At 35.8% G+C, this 12,994-nt stretch overlaps 1 protein-coding gene across 2 annotated transcripts in view; it reads left to right on the top strand.

Annotated features, from left to right (window-relative positions):
* The window catches only part of SESN1 (sestrin 1), an 88,855-nt gene that overhangs the window by 64,452 nt on the left and 11,409 nt on the right, over positions 1-12,994 (top strand). Inside the window, exons 1-4 of one of the 2 annotated variants that reach the window (XM_039870004.1) lie at positions 4,028-4,242; positions 11,065-11,130; positions 11,884-12,084; positions 12,719-12,901. In XM_039870004.1, coding sequence (XP_039725938.1) covers positions 4,141-4,242; positions 11,065-11,130; positions 11,884-12,084; positions 12,719-12,901 — 552 coding nt within the window. In that variant the 5' untranslated portion in view covers positions 4,028-4,140. Of the gene's footprint in view, positions 1-4,027; positions 4,243-11,064; positions 11,131-11,883; positions 12,085-12,718; positions 12,902-12,994 lie in introns of those variants that run through there. The other variant, XM_039869999.1, reaches the window with a different exon arrangement.

Raw genomic sequence — 12,994 nt, 5'->3', positions numbered from 1 at the left:
AGAGAGTAAATCTTAAAAGTTCTCATCACAAGAAAAAAATTTTTTTGTATCTATGTATGGTGACAAATGTTAACAGACTTATTGCGATGATCATTTTGCAATATATACAAATATCAAATCATGTGATATACCTGAAACTAATATTTTTTCAATTATACCTCAATTAAAAATAAGTAAATAAAAGAAGACACTCTAAGGGAGAGAAAAAGCAAAGATTTGTCAACATTCTTGCTCCTTTATAAGTAATATAATTCTAAAAATTAAATTCAAGAAGTGAAAAAAGTAGAGGACAAATAAGAATAATGTAAAATTAAAGTTCAGTGCTAAAAGGATCTCAGTGTACCCAAAACATGATGTTGAAAGGAAAAAAATGCTTAGCAGACAAGCTATATTTACAAAAACAGGAAGATATCAGCTAGAGGAGAAATATCTTGACAAATTTAGTAAGCAGAAGTAATCTTATAAACCAGCGTTCATTCTAGATAAAATGTTTTAAATGACATTAGGGTATTTTTCAAGAATGCTTAAACCACATAAATGTAATAAATCCCACTCTCATTCTTAAAGGAGTTCTTTAATGGCTAAAACCATTGCCATGTCTGTTTCTAACCAATTATTAAATATAATTTCTCTTTTATTGAATAGATTTACAAATCTATAGTACTTTCATGTAATTCCTTTGGTTAATGAGAAAATCATGGTTTAATGTGCTTTTTGGCCCGATTAAGCATTCTTTCTACTAAAATATCTGTCATGAGTTGGCTATATTTTTAAAAGTCTAATGAATTTAGGGAAGCTGGTTGATCAGGAGAGCAGATAATTTTAGATTTACCTCTTAAATTTCAAAAACAAGAAAATGAGGCATGATCTTCTTTCTCAAGAAACTGTGTTGGAGGTTGGAGAGACAAAATCTACTTTCATTCCTCTACTTCATTCCCATTATTCTTTAGATCACCCTCTTGTTTTGCCAAAATTATCTCAAGATCCTTTCTAACTCAGCTCCCTGCCTCCAGTTTTGCCCCTTTCAATGTATTTTTCTAAATCTTACCTGAAATGTCATTCTACTTTTTAAAACTTTGAATAATTTCACAGTACTCTTAAGAATGAAATTTATATTTTTTAATGAATCTTTAATAAGGTCCCTCCTTAGTATTTATCTTTTACCTAAACTCCATCCATTACCGTCCATACTCTTTGCTACAGACTCAATGAACTTCCTTTATTCTGCTTCCCTAAGGGACCACTCTCTCCCTCCCCTGCCTCTGGGCCTTTACATATGCTAGTTTTGTTACTTAGAACTCTTGTCTCTAAGCTCAACTCCCCCTCCCCCAATATTTTTGCCTAGGCCTCTCTTCTGATCCCCTAAGCCCAAGCTCAGATGTCTCTTCTTTCAGGAAGCCTATCTTAAACCATCACTCCAAGTATGGACTCTCTCATACTTCATAGTTCTCTGCTCAAAACAAGTCATTTGACACCTCTCTGCTTTTACATGAGCGTATCAGCTTGCTCTTGAGAAAATTAGAGTTGAGACCATTACTGCTAATGACAGATGGAAAAACTTCACTTTGATGCAGCTACGTTTACTAAAACATTTTTAGAGGAAAGGAAATATTTCAGAATTAATATTCCTTCTTGTATTACATGTCAAGATTTTTCCTAGAAGAAATAAAATGTTGACATAAAATGTTTAAATAGCAGGCTTTATAAAGTAGCTGCTGGCTTATATCGATAACCTGTGATAAATATGAAAAGAATAGTTCTTTCCAATTACTGTTCTGTATTCAGGATGTTCACCTTTATTGCATGCCTATCTGTGCCTAGCATTGGGGGTTCATTAGGAGAAGTGCCTTCAAGACATGTGGTCTACTCAAGAAGTAAAATCTTTGGAAAATACAATTTTTTTTTATTGAATAATTTGGAACAAAACATTTCCAGAAGTGAAATCTACACAGTGATACTTTTAGTTCGATAAATTTTGGGAATTCTTAATTACTGTAGATTTATTTGGAAACAACTTTTGTATGCTGGAGAGTAGAGTGACTAATTCACAATATTGCTCTGTAGAAAAGAACAGAAGTTAACATTCTTTGAAGAACTTAAGTCAGTCTTTATTCAACCATAAAGGAATCTTGACATTTAAAAGCTTGAAGGTCCTCAGTAAACCACTGAATTAGAGTAGAAGTTAAAATTTTTTCTTTTTATGTAAGGCAGAATTGAAATAAATAAGCTGAAACTTTTTTTTTTTTAAGGAATCCTAATTGGAACTTCCTATACAATTTTAGTATATGCTTCTTCAATAAATATTTATCAAGCACTATCAAACACTGCTATAGGTATACCGTTTGCAGTTTTAATTGGCATTTAATTATTTAAAGCCATTTTTTGGTTAAGTAAATGCCTGCTTTTCCCTTGCCTCTCATTAAATAGACAAGCATTCTTCATTTTGCAAATAACATAATTTTAATGTCAAAAACAAGGTTATGCCCTACTAACTAACCCCACTATTTTATTCTTTCCAGAAAATCACAACTCAACTCTTCTAAAACCAATCATTTTTCACATGGTTCCTTCATTATCGAACTAGCTTTATAGCTGACAATTCCACATATCAAGTCCATTTATGTTTCCATTATTCTTCTACAATTAATTTATTTTGGAGGGTACATCATATTCCTGCAAATTGGATGGTTTACTGTGTTTATTTTTGCTTGTTTATTTGTGGTTGAGTGGGCACTTGATTATACTGTTTGTTTTTGTGGCTGCGCTCAGAGGAAGAGATCCTGGAAGTCTCTATAGCCTTTTCTTCTATGTTATTAGCCCAAAATTGCTTTTCTTGACCATTAAAAATATTTTGTATGCTTCAGCAATTTATAAAAGCAGTGTATAACATTTATCTTATTTATCTAGAGAAGATAAATAATAACCATTTTAACCTGCTACTTTTAAAATATGACAGTTTGAGCAAAAAGGGTAACTTAGTCTTCTCTGAGACATTGTAACCTCACCCTGACTGAAACTTATTTTCATTTATGAATGCTGGTTCTGTCTGTCAGTGTTTGTTGATTTAAACTCCACTTGTTTCCTTCTGTCAGAAAGTTCCAACTTTTCTTTTTTTTTTTTAACCTGAGCATGTAAGCTTTTGAAAACACAATGGCGAACATGCAAAAAGTGATCTAATTTAGGAGCTGATTTTTAAAAAGAATTTAATGGAGCTATTTAAGGAAATAGTGTTGAGACAGGATTTGAGAGATCTGCGTTCCGGATCCAACAACGTCAGTTATTTGTGCTCCCTTATAACCTATGTTTTCTCAAGTTCTTCAACAGATTTCAGAGAGAGAAATTCTTTCTTTAGAACTCAAGGCGCTTATGAAAGAACATTAGAAATTTTAAAGCCTTCTAATGTATTTGGAAAGAAAAAAGAAAATTCAGAGATCTGCTACCAAAGCTTATTATCTGTGTAAGAAAGTGATATTTATAGTTTCTACATAGCTTACCAAAAATAATTTTACATTGAATATAGGCAGGCCATGGTCCCGTACTTGTTCCTGCATTCTGCGGCCCATTCGGTGTTGTTGAAAAGGAAGAAGGGGAATTTCAGTAGTTTATTAAATGTAAAACGAACTCGATTCCTCTCGATAAGGGTCAGCCTAGAGGCTGGTTGCTGTTTGGCCCTAGGTAAATGGACCTGAGCGGGTGGAGGGAGGGCAGGCTGCTGGTACTGGGGACAGGGGCACATTAGCCTTTCATTGAAGTCCGGAGGGCTCGCGCGGCTCCGTCAACCCACAGCGCACGCTCACCTTCCAACGGACCGAGCCCTGTTCCAGTCCTGAGAATTAGCTCCTTGGGGTGGAAGGGCCCCTGGAGGTTGTTTTTCCCTGGGTCCGTGTGGAACAGCACGCCAACGCCTGCCCCTCCGCGCCGAGGGGGCGGGGCTCTGTGGCACCGCGGGCTCGCATTGGTGCGCGCGGCCTCTGGTCGGCGGAGTGGCAGCGGGGCGGGGCCGCGCGGCCTGTTTGTTTGCGCCGCCCCCGCCATCCGCGCTGACTGAGGCGCTGCAGCGCAAAGCCCGGCCGGCTGCTCAGCGCTCACCTCCGCTCCTCCGCGGCTACTCTGGGCGACCGCAGCGCTCTCCCTGCCAACATGCGCCTGGCCACCTCCGCGAACGAGCCGTACCCGGCCTCACTGGCCGTCTCGGAGCTGCTGGGCTTCAAGGAGTGCGGCGGGGGCAGCGGCCAGGACGAGGTACACGGGCCAGGGGCTGGGACTGCGGGCGGGTACCGGGCTAAGCTGCTGGGCTGCACCGTGGTCGTGGTCTAGGTCTCGTCGCCTCCCCGCCTTCGCACCCTAACAGCTTCGGAGAACGCTCCCTGAGGAGGGCGACGGTGGAGCAACCGCCTGGGCCAGCGTGCCCGGTGAGGGCGTCTCGGGTTGGCCTGCGCCCCTCAGGTGAAGGGGCGGCCTGTGATGGGTGGGGAGATGTTTTCCACTGTGAGCCCGTTGGGCAGAAAATGCTGAGGCTGAAAGAGACAGCTGTCTCGGTCATTTAAATGGAAGTCTCCAAAACGTAAATAACGTTGTCTTCTGTACAAGTCCCCACAAGTCAGAAACGGAACAAAGCTCTAGTCCCACGGTAGAACAGCCTGTGGATTTTTTCACCCTCAGCGTCTTGTCAAATCAAATTATTCAGTGACCCTCACTCCTACTTAAAAAAGAAAATGAAAAAAATACGTTTGAGTCAGTTAAAATATGATGTTCCCTAGAATAGGTATGTCCTGCTAGCTCTGACGTTATGCACAGCATTTACTCTTGTTTATTAAACCATCCTTTTGTGTCTGAATTTACCTTCAGAAAAAGCTCTTTGATTCTAAGTTCTTGCAAATAGGGCACCATTTGAAAGTTATTAATATAGCTTTAAAATTTGAATCGTTGAAAGGCTTTAATTCAAAAGGTAACAAGGGCAAAGTAGGAAAACAGTCATTAAAATCTGAAATGAAATCAGAATGCTGTGTTGCTTTAGTTTAAATACGAAGTAATTTCTCTGCAGCATTTCCCACTAGAATGACTCCGTTTTAATATTTATATTATTTTAAATGGAGTCTACATTAGGAGAATATTGCGTATATTCATATAAACTTAAATGAAGACACTTTCTATGAAGGTTGTGTAACAGCAAATACTTTAAGACTTTAACATTCATGGATATATAGTATGCTTTTTGTTTACAGTTAATAGCGCAGCCTAAAAAATATCTCATAACTGTTGCTTTGGAAGCTTCATCAAAGAGAAAACAGAGTGAAAGTGTTGAAGGAGCATTTATAGTTTCTGCAGGCCGTAACAGATCTTTTCTCATTTTAAGTAGAAGTGAGCGCCAATCATACTTGAATAGATGTTATTCCTGGTATTTGTGTGCATAATCCTGGTTCTTGCCCAGATGGAGAATCTGTAAATATAACCATCTAAACTGGAAGATAAAGAGATACATTTTAGCTTGCCCATTGATTACCCATGGGATTGTGCCCATGGGATTTTGTTCAGGAAACCGGGGAGCTTTGTATATAGTTATATTTCATTTTTAACACATCCAGCATGTGAGGAGATAAAGTAGGAAGCAGAGCTTAATGGAAAACGATTCACTTTACAAAGTAATAATACAACTCTTTCAAACAGCAAGCTTCCATAGTGCTTCAACACTTTAAACACTTTCCAGGAATGGAATTCCTGACTAAAGTATAGGGCGCATATAGGACCTAAATCAGCCTTACAAATCCAGTACTTTGAAGTCAATGAGATTTTATTTTTCTAGAATATAGATGATAGAAGACCAGATACTAAAAAATGAGGTACCTGAACTTTTCGTATTTATAAATTCCCTAGTAGAGTTCAGGACAATTTTAAAAGCACTAGTCTATTTTGTTATAGTAGGGATATTTCTTTATAACACTTCTAGATTTCTTCATTTCTCTTTAAAAATTTTAAATGTCAGAAGGCTAGTTCCCAGCTCTAGGCAATGATTCTCCTTAAGAATGGGGAGTGGGATGGTAATTTTCACTTTTATACAATAAATCTTTGCCTTGTTGAAATACTTCAGAACGCACATACTGCTTTTGTAATGTTTTTAAAAAATCAAAATTAGTGTCAATGTTGTGATTATAAGTATTAAAACACCTATACAGTTTTTAAACACACCAAATGCACTGAGGAAAATAAAATGATTCAAATGATCTTATTATGTTTATTTTTCAACTAGTTTAGCAAGTAGGTAGATGCCATAAGCCAACAAATGCTTTAATTTTGCATTTGTTGCAAATTATTCATTCTTTCATTTAAAGATGTTTATATAGATTTATAAATGTATCTAACAAATTTTAAAAATCTGATTAAAACAGTACTTTCAATACACAAACATTGATTCATACAATGATACATACATTGTCTTTCTGTGGTACTATCAACATCTGCTAAGAATTTTCTTTCATACTGTGAAAATTAGTGTGTTGGTATTATACACTAATGATACTATGTCAGATTTGCAGCAATGTGGTGGTGGTGGTGGAGGCTGTTGCTATCTCTTTCAAAGATGCTGTTTGGGAGGATTGTTGAGGAGAGGACTGTTAGTTCTTGTGTTAGTCTTTCCAGCCACACCTTCACCAAGAGCCAGTGACTCTGTGCTGTGATTAGCATCTACATCTGTTTTTCAACAGGCCTCTTGCTGTTGGCAGTTCTGCTTCCTACAATCTGGATTGGTCAAAATTTGTTCAAAGTCTGTAATTCAGTTTCTTACAGATACAGATGAAGTCATCATTGAAATAACCTTTAGGAAGTTATGAAATGTACTTAGTTTTGTTTATGATAACTTCATTAGAAGACCTGCAATGCCTTTTTTTGATCAACACCTGCTAGAAAATAGGATAGTAGTTAATTTGTCATGTGAGTAGGAAAAGCAGTGTTTCAAAAGTGATTTTCCAAAAAATTGAAACTTTTAACCTTTTAGAAACCAAGAATACTACTGTATAATAACAGTGGTATCTAAAAGGACCTTTGAGGTATCAAAAACTCTTAAAGATGCCCATAAGTCACCAACTCTAGAACCAGACTTCCTGGCTGTTTTCAAGGTAACTGTCATCTGTTTGCTTTTCTCAGAAGCTAAAACTCAATTTGTATGCAATGGGAAGCTAGATGGCATCAATGACCTGCTTCCTGCCAGTATGTGACTAGGATAAATTGGGGTACAGTCTCAGGGCTCATCAAGAGCACCCAGGGCAACCCTTTGTCTTCTTTTCAGCATGAGATTAAGTAGAAAAGATCGTGTCACATTCTTGTATCCTTCTCATGTACCCACTCTATTAAATAAGACAGAGAGAGAACAAAGGACATCTTTTTAGGTTGTTGTAATTTATTTAGGTTGTCTAGCTTCCAAATACAAGAGAATAAGTTGATACAAGGTCTAGAAGAACAGTAATTATGTTTCCCATTATATCAGTCTTGATCCACCCTTTCTGTATGGGAAAGACTTGATTTTTAAAAACCTATCCATCTCCTACTATCTCTCCCACCCCCCATTTTTTCTTTCACTTCCTCTCTTCCCCGCTACCATTTCCCTTTCTGCTTTTAGGGAATGGCACAAACATCTCACAGCTTCTTCAGCTTAATTAGAAATTGACCCCGGTCATTAAATTGTGAGCTGGGTAAAATTCTACTTTACCTAGAACTAGCCTTAGGTAAAATAATGAAATCAAATTCTTGAATGCCAGAGACTCCTTTCCATTCCTTTCATTTCTTCAGTTTTTCTATTCTTCTTTCCCCTTTCTGTTCTGTTCTATTTTATAGATTCAGCTTTCTTGCCAGACTGGTATCTCATCATGGAATGAATGTGATCTTATACTAAGAGATTATTAGCATAATAGGTATATAATGCATTCCCAAGAAAGTTCGGTTTTTCTTAACATCCTGTTTTAAAATGTACAGTTTTTCACTTTAAAAGAATGTATTTTAAAGGTAGTAGGAAGGAAGGATTTGGCTGTTGAAGGCAAGGATGAGGGAAGACAGTGATACCAATAGAGCTAGTAAATCTGGCTGTAGGGATGGATTTACAAAAACTTGAGATTTACATAGGACCACTGGGAAAGACCCTCGCCATGTCTGTAAGCAAATACTCCATTTCTGAAACATTGATAGTTTTTTTAGAACTGTAAAACTATTGGTTCAGAATAGTTTTGTATATAAACTATATTTGGCATGAAAACATAGGCAAAATAATATAATTCAACCTCTGAAGCTCATGTCCTATCAATCTGGTCTCATTAAAATTTTTTACATATACCACCTATATGCTGCTAATGTATTTGTAGGATAAAGTTCTAGAAATGGAATTGCTAAGTTACAAAGAGTAACATAATTATACATGTTATGCACGTTGCTTGCTCCCCCGCCCCCCATAAAATATTTGGGAGATCTTTTAAAGCAAATCCATACGGAACTGCTTTATTCTTTGTTAAGACTACATGCTGTTCTAGTCTTTGGCCATACTAAACTGTATCGAAATAGTCCTCTATTGATGAACACTTAGGCCTTTTTACATCTCGTATTATTCTTTTATCTACGATTTCACATATGTAACCTGTGTACTTATTGGTTAACATTTTGGATGGAATTGTTGATTCAAGGGGTATGTGACTTTTTTATTTTGATCAGTATTGCAGATCGCCCTTCCTAGAGGTGGTAGTAATTTATACTCCTTATATATTTCTAGATCTTTTTTCTTCATACTTCAGAATACTCCCATCAGAAATGTATAAGCAATGAATGATATTTTCTCCATTTCTTCTCCAACACAGTCTGTTATCAAACTTTTTGATATTAACCTTTTTTAGGTTAAAAATGTTATCTCAGTGTAGTTAACTTGCAGTGGTTTATTGTGAGGGTTTATCATTTTTTTCAGCCATTTATATTTCCTTTGAACTCTGTGTCCTTTGCTCTTTTTTTTCTTTTCTATTGAGTCATTGGGACTTTCTTATTGATTTATAGGAGTCTTTATGTATTAAAGAAATTTAGGCCTTTGATATATGAATTGCAAATTTATTTCCTAGTTTTGTTTGCTTTTGACTTTTTTTCCCCTACATGGAAGTCTTCATTTTTATGTCATCACATGTATCAGTCTTTTATTTTATGACCTTTGGGTTTTGTGACATTCTTAGCTCTACTCCTTTTCATAAATATTTTTCTTCTAGTACTGTAATGGCTTTGGTTTTTTTGTTTGTTTGTTTGTTTGTTTTACCCTTAATTCTGATTTGTGGAGTAAAGAATGATTCAGTACTCCAACTTCACTTTTTTTGAGTGGATATCTAGTTGTCTCAAGATCATTTGTTGAGTAATCTCCATTTGAAATTCCACCTTTCTATATACTACAATCCCAAGAATAATGTCTCTTCTTAGAAAATGAATAACAACGCCTTGAAATGGATGTTTTCCTGCATTTTGTTCAAATATAATAGTAATGAAATAAGAAGGGCTAAATGATTTTGCCTTAAAATTTTGCCCAATGTATTTTGCTTGAACTGTATGTAGTTGGATCAGAAATTCAGTAGTTAGAAAGGCTAATAGAGTCATCATTTTATACAAGTGGCTGCATTTGTGCCAAGATGATGTACTGAAGAGCAGAATGTGGGGATTTTTTTGCATTTATTACAGGATATCAAAATTGAGACACATACATGGTCAGACCAATGATTTGAGTGCCTCCTCTAATGAAGTATATGTTTATTAGAACATTACTGTCTTCAGTATAAGAGTAGAATAACCACATTAAGAAATCACTGACCTCAGTACAAGATTATTTGAATGATAGATATATTATAGATTTAGTTGGCAAATACAACCTACTTTGAATCCGTATCTTGACTTTTCCTAATAAAGATTATGTTCAATTTTGTCTTAATTTTTTAAAATTCATTCTGCTCACAAGGTTTTATTCTTAGACCAGATTTCTTGAATTGCTGCCACATGTGCTTCTCTGTCTACCTCCCCCAACCCTTTTTCTTTAAAAGGAAGCATCTGGTTTATATCATGAAGGACTGTGAGAAGCAGTAAGGAGAGGGTGGAAATACTATTTGTATGTAATATTTGCATGTAATGTAATTTGTATCTCAGCAAAGGTTAATCTCTAGTTGTTAAAACTCTAAGAAGTTTTTTGTTTGTTAAGATACCCGATTAATAGGACATGAGCCTCAAAAAAACAAGGTTGAATGCTTTTGGTTTTGTTTCTATAAGCACACTCTATTGGGGGTGGGGGTTACAGAATGGAAGCCTTAACAGTAGAGTGTTAGTTTTTGTTAACCAGACTACACTGTCACATAAGGTATAGAAGTCTAGATTCCAGGTACAAGATTCTAGATTCACTATGTCAAAAGGCAGAAGACCATTTATTTCTCTATTACTTGAGCTTCTCTAACAATAAGCAAGGTCGATGGCACCTTGTAAATGAAAAACTTAAGGCTCACAAACAAAATGAATTTCTCTAAAATTGATTCACTCAACCACAGAGAATCCATGTCCTGCAGTACTTTCTTTTTTGTGGATTTAAACAACTGTTTTTTATTTTTCATAATTTTTCTGTTCTTATTGTGAAACATTATAAATGCGATAATAATTACATTTCTTTCAGTTTGAGACATCTAGGTAGAGGTTACTGCTTTTTCATTTCCTGACAAGATGCACAAGATTGGTATGTTGGTTGGTTGGTTTTGGATGTGCAAACACATTGGTCTTATTTTGTATCATTGACAATCCACAAGGTTGGCTGCTATGTGCTGAACTTTCTGTTCTAGACTTTTTGCCAAGCACTTTATGCAAAACTCTGGTTTAAGTGAAACAGGTTTCATTGTTTTTAGTGAGAGTCGTATTATAAGTTGACAGCTATGTGATGCAAACAGAGGAGTTGGTATGTATATATGGCCATTAAAACAAGCCTGTCTCTGTTCAACTGGTTGTTTTTCCCTCTCATTCCTGTAGCCTCAGTTCATGTTGTTTACTGCTGGAGGCCTGAGATGGTGTAACTTTCTTTTCTAGGAACTTGGAATTAGAATTCCTCGACCACTAGGACACGGACCAAGCAGATTTATCCCAGAAAAGGAGGTATGTTGTTTGTGAAAGTACATAGCGAACTGTACGCTCTTAAGGAAAAGCTTTTGTGACCCTCATCTTGGCATCTGAACAGCTGTTAGTCAACATGTTTTATGCAGAGTTGATCACAGTTAATCATCATGCTTTGGCAGTGAATCTGTGGGATTAGAAAACTCTTGTAGTCATGTTGATTTCTAGTATTTCACGATGCTTTTCCAACACCCATATTTAACCAAGGAAAGGCAAGACTTGTTTTTGACCAATGGTATTCCACTTGCTTATATTTAGATATTTAGGAATGCCTGTAGCTGAGTTACTTGGTCTTGACCATCTCCACAGGCCAGTATCAATGCTTTTTGGCTCTTGAGTTTTAAATGTGTCAAAGCTTTGTTTTCACAGGGATTGTTTGCTTTTGACAATTTTGGTTCTCTTTAAATTGAGTGAGAGTAGGCACTGTGAAAAGGAAAGGCTTTAGTATCTGTTTGCAAGCTCTGCAAGTTTGATACTCTAAATCTGCTTCTTTATCTGGATTCTGCAAACAGCCTATCTAGATGGCCTTTAATGTTCGGCCTTTGTTTATCCCTGTCTACAAAATGTGTGACTGTTTTTTATTCTATCTGCTCCCAGTTGAGTTAAAATTTGTAAAATTATAACCTCTCAAGCCAAATTTAATTTGTTTCTATATGACACTTAGAATGCAGTTCATGCATATTTTCTTTAACACTGATTTATAATTTATGTAACCAAAGTTTTCCTTTTATACAGATTCTCCAAGTGGGGAGTGAAGACGCACAGATGCATGCTTTATTTTCAGATTCTTTTGCTGCTTTGGGTCGTTTGGATAACATTACATTAGTAATGGTTTTTCACCCACAATATTTAGAAAGTTTCTTAAAAACTCAACATTATCTACTGCAAATGGATGGGCCATTGCCCCTACATTATCGGCACTACATTGGAATAATGGTTTGTAAACATTCAGTGAAAAATTCTTTCTGTCTGCCTTATTAATTTTTTTAAAGAGATGGTTAATGATTTAAACACAGGAATAAATACTTATTTACTGACTTTTAATTGGATTCCTGTTAGGTAGTATCTGTTCTTCCTCTTAATAAGCTCTCAAGTATAACAGAAAAAGAAGTATGTATTTATACACTGTTGAGGACCATTTTCTATTAAATAAGAGAATAGAGCAGAACACAAGATCTATTTCACCATTATAGTCACTTTGACATAATTGGTGCTACACCCATTTGATTTGTAAATAATATTCCATTATTTCATGGTTGTCACCTTAAATTTTTTTTTTAATCTAAGGTTCTAAAAGTTGGTATATAAAATTTCAAATTTTATTTAAAGTTTCTAATGTTCAGATACTTTTATCAGATATTTTGCTCTTCCAATATTTCTGAGGTACTTTCTGTGGCATATGAATTTTTAAACTTATTTTTAAATTTCTTTTCTGTAGTTTAGGAAAATTTAAAAGCATACTAATCAAAAACTTAATTAGCTGTTTTGCATATTGTAAAGAAAAAAGGGTTTGTAGTTGTTCAAGATTTTAGTATTTATAGTTAGAATAATCTTTTTGTTTTCTCTTAAGGCTGCAGCAAGACATCAGTGTTCCTACTTAGTGAACCTCCATGTAAATGATTTCCTTCATGTTGGTGGGGACCCCAAGTGGCTTAATGGTTTAGAGAATGCTCCTCGAAAACTACAAAACTTAGGAGAACTTAACAAAGTGTTAGCCCATAGACCTTGGCTCATTACCAAAGAACACATTGAGGTAAGTAGTGAAGTAACATATCTAGGGAGTCATTAAAAAAGACTTTTTTTAATAGACTATTTTTAGTACAGTTTAGATTTATAGAAAAGTGGC

The sequence above is a fragment of the Pteropus medius genome, unplaced genomic scaffold, assembly GCF_902729225.1.
Source record: "Pteropus medius unplaced genomic scaffold, Ma_sr-lr_union100, whole genome shotgun sequence".
Taxonomy (NCBI): domain Eukaryota; kingdom Metazoa; phylum Chordata; class Mammalia; order Chiroptera; family Pteropodidae; genus Pteropus; species Pteropus medius.
This window is presented reverse-complemented; position numbering and strand designations above follow the sequence as displayed.